The sequence below is a fragment of the Pieris napi genome, chromosome 18 (assembly GCF_905475465.1).
Source record: "Pieris napi chromosome 18, ilPieNapi1.2, whole genome shotgun sequence".
Lineage (NCBI taxonomy): Eukaryota > Metazoa > Arthropoda > Insecta > Lepidoptera > Pieridae > Pieris > Pieris napi.
In genome coordinates this window covers 11,334,529-11,351,236 of record NC_062251.1, presented here as the reverse complement: position 1 = coordinate 11,351,236, position 16,708 = coordinate 11,334,529, and the positions used below count along the sequence as shown (strand labels likewise).

Genomic DNA, 16,708 nt, shown 5'->3' with positions numbered 1-16,708 from the left:
CATAAATAATTAATTGATTAAAAACAACCTAACGTTTGCATATTCTATGGGCTTCATACTTTCGATTGGTATAGAATTTATCTAATAATCATACCGGTGAAATGTTTAAAAAAAATTTTTTTTTTTAATATTAATTAAAATACAACCCATATGGATTATATTTATTGACATATTAAATTAAATATAAAATAAGTTTCATTAAATAAGCATCTCGGTGAAGGTCGTTGTATAGCGGGATCTTAGACCACTAATCCAGCTATAAGTTCTGTTACAAATGAAAATGCATTTTTTTATCTGTTGATTGTACGATATACGAACATACGGCATATACCAAGCTTTTGAAGGGTCTGGAATATGACCGACGGCTCCATTCCCACTTTGCAAGGCGATCACTGCAATCCTATTTTCTTTCCATATTGTAATTTGATAATGAACACAAAAAATATGTGAAATGGCGCAAAATCTAAAGAAGTTTTAAAATAATATACGTGTTTCAGATTCAAAATAATTAAAAAGTTGAGAAACTTTCATTTTCATTTGTAACAGAACTTATGGCCCGACCAGTTTTCTATAGATAAATATATCAAACCGAGTCTATCTTGTTAGATGTTTTGTCGTATATATGTTTGTCTGCTTAGACTACATGTACGAAAATGTTATCGCCAGAAAAAATAATTCTTTATTTTTAAAATGACCTAATACTAATCCCTGTTAAATAACGAAAACCCCTAAATCGGAAGAGTAAATAGCAACCAAAAACAGGAAAATATCGATTATGAATTAACTCACTTAGAATTACGTAATTTTATAATATTAAATCAATTAATTCGTAACTTGACATGCACCTTTCACCCGATGCAGTTTAAGCCAGTTACAGTTTTAATTGGAGAGGCTATTGAAACCTCTCGGTATTAGCAACTTTCTAGTATAATATCAATTTGCGTTGTAACAATACTTTTCAGTTTCTAGTATTTTACACAAAGTGCAAATTTTATTATCTCTGATATATATCTATAAAAATAATTAGTAATTTATGATTTTTTTCATTACAAAACCAAGGAGATTTCATCAATTTTTTGCTAGAAAATACTGCAAAAAATTGTTGAATTTGTATAGACTGTGTGCTATTTTGGCGTCATTTATAACTTTATTATATAGAATTTAGTTTGTTATTTTACTTTGAATGGGCTGAATAGTGTAGTTGCTAAGAATGTTTTTTAATAAATCAAAACTAGTTATTATTAATCGATATTAGAGTTATTGTGTATCCGAAACTGAACATTCCTAGTTATAAAAAGACTGTTGGACAAATAACTTTAAATTATATAGTGTACTTGCTCATATAAATACTTACATACACTATTCCTGGCTCATTTAGTAAAATAATGTTTTGACTGGTTTTTTATCGACAAAGTGTGAATGCGATGCTTATAGTACGTTTATGTATAAAAAGGGGATTTGTATAGAAACAATTTAAGAAATTCCTCGCTACAATTTACTTATGTCTGTTTTACACATTTCTACTATAAGAGAATTTTATAACCTATTGGTTCTCATGATATAAACTTTAAATTTCAGATTAGAAGATTCGCCGCAAAAGAAGAATATATCGAATATAATCCCTGGAGACTATGTCACCGCCGTCTACAGCCCTATGTCATATGCCCTTTCCGCTGATGAATATGGCTCACCGGCTTACAGAGGTAACATAGACAATTTAAGGTCATGTAATATAAAAGCAACATTATCCTAATGGAAACTCCTGTTTTGACATTTAGTGTTACACTAGTTAAAAGTTAACATATAAATCCTCTATTGATATGAAAAACTAATTAAAAATACGATATAAAATTCGCTGATCAATGAAACCTCCATCAGTATTTCCACTGTACCAAAGTAATCTTTTCTCTCTTTTCGTCAAACTTTATTTACGTTATAATGAAAAGGACAGATCTGTTTTGTATATTTTTTAATTGTTTTCCAAAATTCATGTTGTTGTTTTCTTTAAACGCTTTTTTATGAGTTTGTAAATGTGTGTTTAATATACTTTTCAGGTCAAGATGGGGATTATTTAACGAAAGGATGTAAGTAATTCTACAATCAAATAGAATATTACGCGATAATGAGTAGTGATTAAGTGTTGTGTTAAAACGACACTGATAAAATAAAGGCTCTACAATTATAAGTGCAAGTAATCAGCCTTCTATGCGTTCGATTTAAGGCTCAACACACACTAGCACACAGAATGTTCAATTATAGCATATTCATCTCTATTCTGACGGCTCATTGGTCTAGTGGTTAGTACCCCTGACTGCGAATCCATGGGTCCCGGGTTCGATCCCCGGCTGAGACAAACATCGATGTGATGAGCATTTGGTGTTGTGCTTAGGTCTTGGGTGATTAAATATGTATTTATATGTCTATCTATCTATAATATGTATCTATATCCGTTGCCTAGTACCCATAACACAAGCTTCACCAGCTTAGCATGGGACTAGGTCATTTGGTGTGAATTGTCTAATCATATTATTATTATTATTCTTTCATTATTAAGAAACTTCGTATTATTGAAATGTGTAAGCGCGCGCATTAATCGGGCGCAGTGACGAACTGTCTTCGCTAGATTCTGATATTAGCTCAATCATAGTAAGATCGATATTAACCATAGTATATACTCTAGTTCCAGCCTTTTGATTAGGGTGCGCTAACACGAGCATTGTCTCACAACGCCTCTTCGCCGATGTTGATTGAGATTTTGACAGACTCGTTTCCACACGTTTAACTGTATGAAGAAGTATTACTGTAAAGATAATACATTCGTGCATTGTCGTATGTCGAACTGACGACTTTAAGAGTTTAAAATTGTGTCTAGTATTAGACAAAAACATTAAAAAATATTCTTACCATTAGCAACTGCTCCTTAATCTTATTATAATTTCAGCGGAAGATAGTGAAGGCAATGTGGCGTCTGCTAAGGCACAGGCTGCCATTGCGCATCTCAATAGTAAGATCGAGAGAACGAAGTATCTTATACGGCTCGAACAGACTATAAGAGATGGTGAGTAAATTACCTTATTTTTATAAAATATCTGAATATATTATCATATGTAATATGCTGAATGCTTTAATATTTTTACCTTTACTGTATCGGTTAGTTTATACGACTTTTGACTAACTTGATAGTTATTATTTATATAATGGTAAAACTGTTATATCTGTCTATATAAATCTGTTTTAGTATTAAAGCACACGTTTTCATAGATTTTCACATAGTCTTCTTCTCAATTTTACGATATACATGTATATTCTTTTGATCAGCAGTATTCAAATTTTGATTTATTGTTATAAAGCAACATTTTAAATACTCCGTGTACCTATTCACACATATTTAAAATTACTCTCGTGAGGTGTCAGTGTATCGCGAATCTTCAGCTGTTTTGAAACAGCTACGTGAGCCGAGTTAGCAGTTGATCAATGCTTAAGTAAAATCTGAACATTATATTACTTTTTAACCGTAATAATAATTTCTCTTCACATTATCCTATGTCTCAAGTGCTGATATATCGCTTGATTAAAACAGATAACGTAAACGAGTACCTGAAGTTAGCAGCGAATGCAGATAAGCAACAGTTGCAGCGGATCAAGGCTGTGTTTGAGAAGAAAAACCAGAAGAGCGCCCTCTGTATTGTACAATTGCAAAAGAAACTCGAGGGATATAACAAACGGATAAAAAACTGGGAGGTAATCTTATTGTCTGTTCTTTCAAGTACGTATATGAGATAATATGTAATTTATTTATTGGATACATTTTTTATTACCTAGGTAACACTGAAAATGTTTAGAAAATGAAAAACGGCTTTTTGGAAAGTTGCCAATACTTTTATTGTTTATTGAAGGAATCTCCGTTCCTCTCTACAGATTGTCCACGCTTAAACTCGTTAAACCAATTTTAAATAGTGGCACGAGATGGGGCTTCATTAAGAAATGCTAATCGCAGCCTATCATAGCTTTGTTGTTGAGTAAGCCCCCAACAAAAGTCATAATAAATCATTGACCCAAAATTTTCTCGCGTTAGGTTCATTTTAACGTGTACCAAGAGTTTTAGATTTGCCGCCAATTCATAAAAACAAATGACAAATGAATGCAATATACTTCATTAGGTTACCAAAGAGTTCTAAAATTTAAAGCCCTCTGGCATTGAGAGTGTCCATGGACGGCGGTATCACTTAACATCAGGTGAGCCTCCTGTCCGTTTCCCCCCTGTTCTATAAAATAAATAAATAACTGGCCAATTCTAAACATTTTCAGTGTTACCCACGTAATATTCAATGGTACATAAATTTTCCGAATCTAAATATAATTTCGATTTCTTTTCACTGAAATTATTGATGCCATATACGCCATTATTATATAGTTAAGACAAATTTCAGAACTGTTATTACATGTATAAACTACAATATATTTGTTACAGCAACATGGTACAAGCGGACAATCACACAGACAACCACGGGAAGTGTTACGGGATATGGGGCAAGGGCTTAAGTGAGTTAAAATCTAAATCCAATAAAAACTAAATTAATGATAATGCTACGTTGCTATATATAAAATTTATTTTTATAGAAATGTGGGCGGTTGTATACGCGACGGAATCACTGGTTTGTGCGGAAGCGTAATGGCGGCGCCAAGGGAATTCGCCCACCTCTTCTCACGCTCCAATCGCTTCGGATCTGCTGATAACATCGCGCATCTGGCCGGTCTGTAGAACTTATTATTAAAATATATTTATTTTTCACCGATATATTTGACGAACGTTAAATAAATTTATAACAATGAAGACATTTTTTATAAAGTATTGAAGCTGGTAATTTCTTAACAAAGACAAATCTACTTTTTTTTATATTTATAAATTCTAAAACAATATGTATGCCCAAACAATACAGACAATACAGATTTTATACACATACACATCAATTATATAGCAGCATTATTTTTTTATTAAAATTATCTAAAAAAATCCATGATTGTTTGTAACTGCGTAAAAAACAACAATAAAATACACACTCCCTTTGAAAGTATTCATTTAATTTAAATCATAATTGTATTAATTTGGAAAAGAAAATCTCAAAATGCTTATTATTAGAGTAATTTTCTCTTAATGTACCAAGTAATGTGTCTTACATTACTATATAAAATGTTTTAGGAATTTGAAATATAGCCAACAGTACCCCAGTTAGACACTTAAGTGGTTTAAGGTCAATGCAAAAGATCGGTTACCATAGTAACGAAGTAACGACTAGTAGCAAACACTATCTTCAGTCCACGTGTTATAAGTCTGGTTATTGTTTAATGCAAACTATATAAAATTTCTTTGTATTTATATTTTTTTTGTCAATTACCCTTGTTAATAAATTGCTAATTAAATACCTATATTCCCTACTTTTTTAAAACGGGTACAAGAGTTTTTATTATCACACGAAGATGGCGCCACTAGTAGTAGTAATCCCAAACAAAAAAAATATATATAGTAAATATATGTTTATTGTACTACACTGTTGTGTGTATTATGTGTTATGTACACTAGTAATTATAAATATTATATAGTAAGTAATTTGGTTATTCTTATAGTATATATTCGGGCTATTAACAATAAAATGACCCATATGTATAAATCCTAAAAATTCCGTTTTGTCTCACAGAAAACACGGGTCCCTGTAAGTATCTTGTAGTGAAACGAATAGTTTAGAAAATTATTTATTAAACAATACTAAAACACATTTTCTAATTGCACATTAATACTAATCTAATTAGTTTTTTAAAATGGCAAACAAATTAATATCCTTACTACATTTCTGTACACATTGCACACTTATTAAATTCTTCTTTATACTAATATTACAAAAAGTTTCTCCGCGATTTTCTTATTATATATATCCTTATCCTAAAAATTAATCAGTATTGCCTCAAATTTCAAATATAACATGTGTAGGTGATATTAAATATCATCCTGAAAATAATAAATAAAATATATCTTACAAAATACAGTGTCTATACTTCGACCCCATTACATTTCCCGTAAAAGCTTCATAACATTGAATCATTAATTGTGTATGGGCAGAAGACTCACAGGTAGATATTATAGAAGATTGACTAATCGATTCTTTTTATCATTGAAAATCAATCATAGTCGATTTTCATCTGCCACCTCTCGACATAATGTCTGATCTTTATAACCCGGACCTCGAACTATTAGGGAGAATCGAAAGGGTGATAAAACCAGTTGCTTTCACAAAAACTCAAGTTTGGATTGAACACTATAATTTAAAAGTAAAATAAATTTATTCAGCTGCACAAGGTTACATACAATAAAAAAGAAAACAAAAATACTGCAATGTGCTACTGAAAAGGCATAAACTCAATATCTATCAAATTTCACCTAAAATCTATCAAAACCAGATTAGGTTAATTTCAATTTTGATTATTCTAAAACTTAATTTGTGTTTATAATTTCTATTGTTTATTTTTAATTAATTAAAAATCAAGAAAAATCTATTAATAAATGCTAAAAAAACAATCGATTTATAAAAAATCGATTTTATATACAGAATGTCACATCCCTAAGTAGTGATACTAGAAATAACAAATAGACTTGATAATATTTCGGTTTTGTGTCTAATGACTGCCTTTGAAACTTTTTGACTTTGAAGCTAAACAGTTAACTATTCAAATGAAAAAATGCTTAGACAATTTTTTTTAATTCTAACACAAAAGATTAGTAACATATTTATATTATATAGACGAATGCTTTGATACAATAAAAAACACTTTCAGAATTTACCACTATATAAATACAGGAAAACTTATAACTATGAGATTAAAACTTCTTTGACTTATGGAAGCTAAAAAAACTAATATTCTTATTTAAAAGACAATTTTTTTGTTATTGTTCACAACGCTACGTTGCATTTTCTAGGCCAAAGTCTAAAAAACAAAGACATCCTACAGCCTACACATTTTTTAACCTTTATGGCCATTATGCCATAAAGTTCAAAAACTTAGTACTTATCTATATTTGGTTTTATGATAATATTTGCATTGTACGTAATGATATCACCAAAATTCTTTGCGCTCTACACTATGTATTAGCACGCGATATATATTTTGTATGTGCTTATATGAACAGGTAAACATGATGTAATTCGAGGTCAAATCGGTTAGATAATGTGGAGAGCAGATAACTGCAGTTTATCGACACAAACGATTTGCGCTGAACGAGTCACTTGTGTAGAATTTAGTATGAAATATATTATAATTTAAGCGCTTTATATATAGCGTCAGTATATCGTGAAACTTTGTAGCCGTGGTATGTTTCTAAAGTGCAAAAAATGCCGCAAGAAATGTGAATGTGGGTTTTATAAATTATATAAGTGTTTCGTTTACGGGTTGTTTCGAGATTCTTATTATTCTGGTACTCGGATCTGTTGAAAATTGTATAGTGCTGTTTCAATTACGCTTATCTCTTCTTATATATGTGTACATATCCGTTGAGGGTCCTTCACGCTTTTCTTATCATGTTAACGCACATTTATTGTTTATTTAAAACAAACTAATTTTTCTTCTGCTTACAAACGCTTATAACAGTGTTGTCTTGCAATTCACTTTGATTCATGAAAAGTCGAATCTATTCTTGTTGTTCCTTTGCAATGCTCGAAGCACAGTTAATTTTCTTTAACTGAATACACATCTAAAGCGTTTTATGTATCAAATTATATTATATATGTAATAGCTTTTAACTATCACGCAAATTTCTACAGAATTTCGTCACTCCGATTAGAACTAGCCTAGTTCCATATTTTGAACGTCAATTTGAAAAATCGACCAAGATGTGATTCGAAGTTCGAATTGACAATTTTTTTTCTATGTTTAAAATTAACTGCGACTCGAGTCATTTCTTGCTTCGAGAGTTTCCCATTGTGTTCATGTATTTATCTCAATCATGTTGCTTATATTATGTCATTCTTGCACGCTAGCGCCCCAGCACACGGAATTACGAGGTAAATATATATTTGTGTTTTGTCCTTGTGTCACTGAAATTTCATAAAATGAATATGTTGCCGACACTTATTAATTACATACTTTAATAACAAATAAACCAACATCAAAGTAACATCTTAAAATTAAAAATGTATATATATTTTTAATTTTTCTCAACACGGTCGTATTTTCTATAATTATTGGAATCATGAATAAACTTATATGTGTAAATTTGCCTAATAGTGCAGTCTTTCTGTTTTGTTTAATCTTTTTTATTTTAATCTTATTATCCGTTAATCTTGTTAAATTTCTTTCTTAATCTCTATAGCACTGTTAATAGCTTTAACTGATTACATTTATATATTGAATTCCAGTGAAGAAGTTTGCAAAAACAAAAATATATAAGGTTTTGCTTACGTTATACTTTTTCTTGTTAAATATTTTTATTGCGTAATTCGTAACTTTACTTAGTGGTAATACAGGCGAGCATTTTACTGTGATACACGAAAAGTATTTATTTACCAAAAATATATAAGAAATTCTTTTGAGCCGTCAACGTTTCAAGTTACACATACATAAGGCATTTTAGGTAACTTTAAGTAAATTATAAGATACATTTATAAGTCCACTAAACATATTAACTATTAACCCTGCTATTTGTATGAATCCACGGGGTAGCCCTGTAAGATTTATCTACCCCGTATTGAGTGTGCCTACAACGCAGCGAACGCGTCATCGGAAGGGTCACGCACATCCGAAGTGGGCGAGAACGCACCCCTCGGGTCTACTCTGCCCCGCTCCGCTACGTCCCCAGCGCCCAAGTACTCACCTGATGCCTCGCCTAGTTCATCGGTTACTAGTGAGGGAGCACCGTACGTAGAATTTATATTTTTAATCTTTAACTTATACGAGCATTTAAATAAATATTTAATGAAGGTAGTCACAAATTTACAGAGCATATCTTGCCGACCATATATTATTATATTATAATGTAATTTTCTTTTAAAGTTTCTTTAGATGGTGTTTAATGATTTGTATTAAAGCGTTTATGTCGGGTTTCTCTGTCTGAAATAGAAGCAGCATATTGTCGAGAGTCAAATTTTGTTTGCAGTAGAAGGCATAATATTTATTTACTTGAATGTACATATGGTATCTCTTCACCTCAACACAGATTATTTTTTTGTTAATCTAACTTGATTAAGATAAAGCTTATCTTGTTTTGTCATTTTTATATGAAGCTGGATTGAGTTCATAACTTGACTGATCAAGTTCTACAGTGTTTTGCTTAACCTAACTTTTACAATCATACTTTGTCATCAGTAGGAAAACCAATTATATGGTTGGTATTGTTCTGCTTACAATTTAGTATTAAATCAGCCATAAAAAATGTTTATATTGTAAGAAATAAAATGTATGCCAATTTTTTATTATTGTGTAAAAATAAAGACAGATCTTGTTAGTGCCTTCATACTTAATTGTGTTTCAGATATCCAGTGCAAGCGGGTTCAAACAATATGTCGGAAGCAACGTTTAGCCTTAAGCCAATACTCAATGAACTGCGCGAGCGCAGGGACGACTACCAGAGGTTAACTGAGAAAATAGATGCATTAAAGGTATATCGTTATATTTTACCTCTATCATAGTTTTCTTAAATATATAAGATTTAACTTTAAGAAAAGTCAGTAATCCTGTCCAAAATAACTCGTTTTAAAAAAAATACACTTTATCAGACTAGCAAACCAGAAAAGGAAAAATAACAACGTAAATTTTCAAATATTTTTTAAGTTTCTAATAATGAAAATTATATACTTTCAGAACTTAACGCAAGAAGTATCGTTTCTTTCGGCCGCGCTGCAAGAAGAAAGGTTTAAGACGGAGAGGCTTGAAGAACAAATCAACGACTTAACTGAATTGCACCAAAATGAGGTTAATAAATAGTCGTACGATTAAATAGTTAGCATAGACCCCATCAAAACATATAGGTTGGCTATGCTTTATGTGGTTGTCAAACTGGAGCTTACGGGCTTTGCGTTGCTATCGAAAGTGATTCGTGTGAAAAGTTTAAATCTAAGAAATTCGATTTTGTTTCATATTAATTTTATTCAAACATAGTTTCTACAAGATCTATCAAAATCAAAGAACCTAATTTTATTATTGTATACTAATTTAATTAATTAAAGAACAAACAATTTTCACCTTTTTTAACGTTTTCGTTTCAGACCATTTTAAATACTTAACGTTATCAATTGTGTACAAACTATATTCGACATTTTTTGAATTAGTTGTTTTATCTTAACGAAGAAATATAATTTTTTCAGGTGGAAAATTTAAAGCAAGCACTGACGGATGTAGAAGAAAAAGTACAGTATCAGAGCGAAGAGCGGATACGAGATATACATGAAGCGTTAGACCTCTGTCCAACTAAGGTAAATTTTTTTTTTTTTCTTTCTTTTTAGTAAAATCTCCTGATCTGTGAATTCCGAGATAATAGTATCCAGATATACAAAATAAAAATAAAATTGTGGCACTACAACCTCTTTAGGTCTCAGATTCTGTCTGTGGTCTGAATCTGTTTCATGATCATTTTTAAATCTAATAGGCAAGTAGGTGATCAGCCTCCAGTCACCTGACACACGCCGTCGACTTTTTGGGTCTAAGACATGTCGGTTTCCTCACGATGTTTTCCTTCACCGTTCGAGCAAATGTTAAATGCGCACATAGAAATAAAGTCCATTAATGCACAGCCGGGGTCGAACCTACGATCTCAGAGATGAGTGTCGCACGCTGAAGCCACTAGGCTAACACTGCTCCATACTCCGAGGTTATATCTGGATACAGACAGACAAAAACTAACCCAGACAGCCCACACACACAGTTAAACTTTTTCGCACACATACCCATTCACATACTCATGAATTTACGCTTACTTAACTTGGTTTTAAATAATTATTTGTTTAACTAGATTTTACATTAAGGCTACTTTTTCTTAAAATTTACTTTAACCAAGACTTTACTTTTGTTTTACACATGCACTATGTACCACGGAAGAGCTGTAATCTAGTTACCCACAACACAGGGTCTAGTCTAGTGTGGGCATCAGATCAATTTTGTCACAAACATATTTTTCTATAAAGTGTATTATGATTTATTGAAATATCTTATTTGTACGTTAACCTTAATACAAAATGTATTTAAATTAAAATATATTTATCATTAAAAATAAAAATATCTTACAAACATAACCGCAAGATGAAAAAACTAAGTTACAATAGAACATTCATGATTGTTATTACATGCCAAGTCGCATTTTTTCATTTGTAAGTTTGTATTTTTAAAGTCGTTTGTCATATTAAAAGTTAAGTTTTATAAATAAAGATTTAAACTTCAATAGATACTAGATCTGTAGAAAATATTTATATCGTTATCAATATGAAATAATGGTTTAAAAATCAAAAAACTTTAACAGATATAACTTGGTACAAACTAGCAAACGATATTTTTATTCTAGATCAGCAAGCTGGAGCAATGGATGGCGGGTGGAGGGGCGGGAGGAGCGGCGTTGCCCCCGCGGGTGGTGGTGGTGAAGCTGCTCAACGTGGCGCTCACGCTGTTGCAGCTGGCTCTGTTGCTGGTGGCTACGGTCGCGGGCGTGGCTATGCCCTTCTTGAAGACCAGGTATAGTCCTAGCTCTGTTTTTAAATTAATCCTTAAAATGTAATAAGGGAGCGTTCAAGTATTACGTAACGCAAATTGGGGGGAGGGGGGGGGGGTTTGAAACGTTACAGTGCGTTACATGGGCGGGAGGGGTTTTATTTAAACAACGCGTTACGTATCATTTTTATTTTTTAAAAAAAACCTGGGGGATTAATTGGCAACAGAAAAACATTATGGTGCGTTACATGGGGGGGGGAGCTTCTAAAATCTTTAAAAATTGCGTAATACTTGAACGCTCCCTAAATAGTATAAATAAACGTTTAACTAACTTTTAATACAGCTTTAAAGTGTATAAAGCGGAATTTATTATTGTCACTTAATAAGACTAGTGTAAGGCACTCTAATAAATTTGCTATATAATATTTTTGTTCTATATAATGCCTAAAATACGCCAGATAATTTAAAATACGATTTTATATTAAACAATGGATATTTTATATTAAATAATGAAATTAGTGAATATTTTACGCATTATTTGTGTAATGGAGATTTTATTCATAAAATACCGTAAAAATAGCGTGATGTGCGTTCCGTCTAACTGAAACTTTATCAATAAATACGGCTATTTTTGGCTTACTGATTAATTCAAATATGTATATAAAACTATTATCATGATATTCTGGCCTGATTTGTGGCATTGATTGCAAAAACAGGTCAATGTTGTTTAGAAAATATATTTTTATATATGTATATATATTTTTTACTACAAGTTTATTACACTTCTTTGCACACAATAAAACACTAAACATAAAATTCGGCAATTCATCCAAAACCTGAGTGTAACAGGCAGTGTAATTTATTTTATTGTTATTTATTACTTAAGATGTCATGTGGAACATGTTGTAATGGTTGCAGCTCCTTACAAACGTTGTGTAAAACAAAAACATGGCGATTAAAAAGAGTGGCGGAGAGTTTATTGCCAGTTCTTCTCTTCCGTTCTACGCCGTTGATTTGAGAACTGGCAGTAAATGTAAAATTAGAAGCATTTAATGTATATATTTTGTTTGTTATGAAGATCATAAGTGTACATTGTGTTACCTACATGAATAAATGATTTGTGTTTGTTTGGCTTTCTCGCCCATATATAAATGACTAATATATTATTGCTTTACAGGGTCCGAGTCCTTAAAACGAGTCTCGTGGTGATGGTAGGCGTTATGGTCCTAAAGCAATGGCCGGAAGTGACGCAACTTTCAGAACACCTCGTGCGGCGTGTGGCGGCTCAAAGAGTATCTACTTGACAAACATCACGACAGGTAATGCACACACGAATAAAGGATTTAAACGCGTATTTTACCTGTTACTATTGTTTTCGTATAAGAACATTTTTTGAGTATGTTTTAGTGAGTGATTTCTGAGTTTAGTGTGTTTTTGACGTCTCTGACAGATCTCGCGAGTGCAAGTTAGAATTAAATACGCGTTTTAGTCTTCAAGTCAAAGATTCAGCCTTCATATTTAACGAACACGCCTAGTGCTTGATTTATAAAGTTTTTAGTGAAATTGAAATTTTGCACAAAGCAATCTTGGATTATTGGAACAAAAATTCCAAAAACTATGAATTTTATAAATCAAAGTAAGTTTAAGTCCATAAATAGATTTAAGTGTTTATGTATGTAAACGTATTATTTATAATGGTGTGGTATATTTTCTACCTTTGGCAAGTTCCTAGATATTATAAAAGCATACTGTATATAACTACTAATTTTTCATTCATTATCAAAACATATTTTTTATATATCATAATCATTATTTGCGTGTGGTATATGGGCTTAAACTATGCGTTTATTGAATTCTAGTCTTATTAGATCTATTGAACATTCAAGAACAATTGACGATATCTATCGGAGGCGTGATTCTGCCATATATCTTGTATATGTTACTTAATTTTATTATACGAACCAATTACCCTTACCTCATATATGTAACTATTTGCCGCTTATATATAACGCCTCCATATGGCAATACATTATATGGAACAGCTGGTATTCAAACATACATATATACATGGCTAATACATGTGGACACATTACAAAAATAGATTTTGATACGTGATATAATTTTATATTTTTATAAAAATTATGGAAATTGTAGCTCGAATGTTTAAATACCAGCGTGTTATTGCTTATCATTTGTAAACGGACGTAATTGCAATTTTTTTTATTTTATTTTTTTTTACTTCAGGTATGAATGTCGGTCGTTGTGTGGTTGATTTTTCGGCGATATTGCAATTCTGTCTGGACTGTTCAACGTGGTGATTTGCTATATTTGTGATTGAATTGCAAATAAACCGTTGTTTATATTGATGGAAATACTGTAATCCAACATTAGGGACTATGTGATATTTTGTGGATGGAGTGCTGAGGGAGTTTTGTACGTGGAGTGGGCAAATTTGATGGTCTTGTGAACGCTATTTGAGACGCAATTTCATTATTTGTTTAAGATCTTGGAATTTTCTCAACTCGCTAAACGAGAACACAATTTTATTTTATATTATTTCGTCAATAATCAAACCCGTGACCGTCAGTTGGACGATAATGTCTCAAGTAGTTATCACATTCATTAAATTTGTTCCTTAGAATATTCTTTGAAGGGTTATTATCTGAAATGTTAGCTACTTGTGATTTCTTACAAAAGCTTTACTTATTGAACTAAAATTATTTATTGGAATTATGTTGCGTAAATTAGTACAATTAAAGACGGCTCGTGCTGAAATTCTGTATATATCCCCAATTTTTCCCAAGTTATTTCAGTGCGGGATCGATTATAAATTTATATTAATGTTGATATGGTAGGCCCATTGGATATTTGAATATTTAATCAGAGGTTTCAATTATAGATGAGGTGATTAAGTGTGAACTGTGCACTTGATTGATGCAATTTCGAAATTCTGAGAATATACTTTGCCTTTATTAAACTAATGTGTCGGTATGATAGAGAGGGAACGATTATAATACAGTGAACGAGAGCGGGATGCAATATTTGTTCATCTCTTTACGCACTGCTATTAGTATTTTTGTATTAAACCCTTGCCATTGTTACGCACCGAACTTTTTTTCCATACAAATTGTCAGTGTAAAGTTAAGAAATAGAAAATGTGTCATCTATGATTAAAATCTCCGTATTAAGCCAGAAACTTGAATTATATTTTTTTGACGAATGTCGATACTTTATTTGAAAAGTTGAAATTGTATTAAGCAATAATTAGTTTAAATTAATTCATGAACTAGATCAAAATTGTATATTTATCGTAATATAATTAATAAACATTCCAAATTACCGATTGACGTAGAATACAAACGTTTAAAAGGGGGAATAATTTTGTAAATTATGTACATATTTTGTGCACGGATGGTTATTTTTATATCGTTAATGCGTTTATTTCTACATTTGTTTGGTAACTTGGTGCATACGACACTGATTCCTATATTTTTTTTTTTTTTTTTTTTTTTTTTAATAATAATAATAATAATCTTTATTGACATATTTGTAATTACAGAAATCCTATGAAGACTCTGACACCTAAACTAGGCTTTAGTGCCTGTATCTCAGGAGTCAGTGGCTTCTCCCAATATAATTCGTAACAAGTGTCAAGAGAGCTTATTCAAAATTTTACAAGACAATACTTTTTATAGACATTTGTAAATTCCAGATATTACATCTAATTATCCTGTTACACATAATATACTTAAACAAAAATAACATATATTGAAAAAAAATGTTTCAGTATAAATTGCAATGAATATAATAGGTAATAAAATAGGTACATACACATAAAATACTAAAATACATAAATATACATAATACATAAATATACATAATTATACATTTTACATATGGGTATATGTAACACTAGTATAAATATATAAATTATACACATAATTAATGAATCAAAATAACTAAAACATTATTGTAGCATGTTAGTTAAATAGATCTTCTGTTTCCTCATAATTTAAGGACAAAAGCCAAGTCTTAACAATTGATTTGCAGTCATGTAGTGAAAGAGGGTAGAAATTTAATTTTTTGTTTATTTTATTATATAGAAAGACTGAGAGATATGCTCGTTGTCGCCTTGCGAAGGTAGTACGGAATTTTGCTGTGGGGAGTACATTTGGTATACAGCGTTTGTTACTGCAAACCTCTGGGTTATAAGGGGTATGGACATGTTGTTTGGCTATTATATTAAAGACGAATAACTGTCTAACACTGAGGAGCTCACACTGTTTATATAAAAGTGTGGTTGAAAATCTGAAGGGTTTGAAAGTCATTACTTTTAGTAAAGATCTGTGGGCTCTTTCAAGCTGAATTAGATGTGACTTGCACGCTCCACCCCACACGCTCACACAGTATCCAATAACCGATTTTACTAAGGCAAAGTAAACAGTGCGGAGTAGTTCAAATTCCGCGGCATAACGTAATTTTTTGAATGTCCAGATTAGTTTTCGCGTGCGTGCCGTTATAATCTCAATGTGAGGTAGCCAACTCAATTTATTATCTAATTCGATACCGAGGTATTTAATGGTATTGGATTTTGTTATATTAATGCAAGTACAATTTCGCTCAGAGACACATATGTGTATTTTAAGATTAATATCAGTCATATGGGAATTAATAGTTTGGAACTGAATATACGAAGTTTTAGAAATATTTAACGTAAGTAAATTTTCCCTGAGCCATCTAGCCACCTTCTGCAGTCCGCTTTCGGCAATATTTTGTATCTCGGTCCAGGTGTCCCCATAAAAAACTATAGCCGTATCATCGGCATAGGTAAACAACCTGCAACTAGTTAGGGACAAATTACATAGGTCGTTTATGTAAATAAGAAAAAGACTTGGACCAAGAATACTGCCCTGCGGAACTCCAAAAGTTACATTTGCGTCGGAACTAATATAATTATTAATCTTAACCCTTTGCACCCGACCACTAAGGAAATCTTTAAAAATAAGCAGGGCTGAGTCTCTTATTC

The 16,708-nt window shown here is 31.5% G+C and overlaps 1 protein-coding gene across 1 annotated transcript in view; it reads left to right on the top strand.

Moving 5' to 3' along the window:
* Positions 1-15,163, top strand: part of LOC125058688 (transmembrane and coiled-coil domains protein 2-like) — a 38,118-nt gene extending 22,955 nt beyond the window's left edge. The window contains exons 4-16 of the mRNA XM_047662818.1: positions 1,579-1,703; positions 2,055-2,084; positions 2,942-3,058; positions 3,581-3,741; positions 4,472-4,542; positions 4,621-4,754; positions 8,756-8,903; positions 9,518-9,644; positions 9,847-9,957; positions 10,350-10,457; positions 11,540-11,706; positions 12,860-13,001; positions 13,927-15,163. Of these exons, the coding sequence (XP_047518774.1) occupies positions 1,579-1,703; positions 2,055-2,084; positions 2,942-3,058; positions 3,581-3,741; positions 4,472-4,542; positions 4,621-4,754; positions 8,756-8,903; positions 9,518-9,644; positions 9,847-9,957; positions 10,350-10,457; positions 11,540-11,706; positions 12,860-12,986 (1,426 nt within the window). The 3' untranslated portion in view covers positions 12,987-13,001; positions 13,927-15,163. The remainder of the gene's footprint in view (positions 1-1,578; positions 1,704-2,054; positions 2,085-2,941; positions 3,059-3,580; positions 3,742-4,471; positions 4,543-4,620; positions 4,755-8,755; positions 8,904-9,517; positions 9,645-9,846; positions 9,958-10,349; positions 10,458-11,539; positions 11,707-12,859; positions 13,002-13,926) is intronic.
* Positions 15,164-16,708: the final 1,545 nt, after the last annotated feature.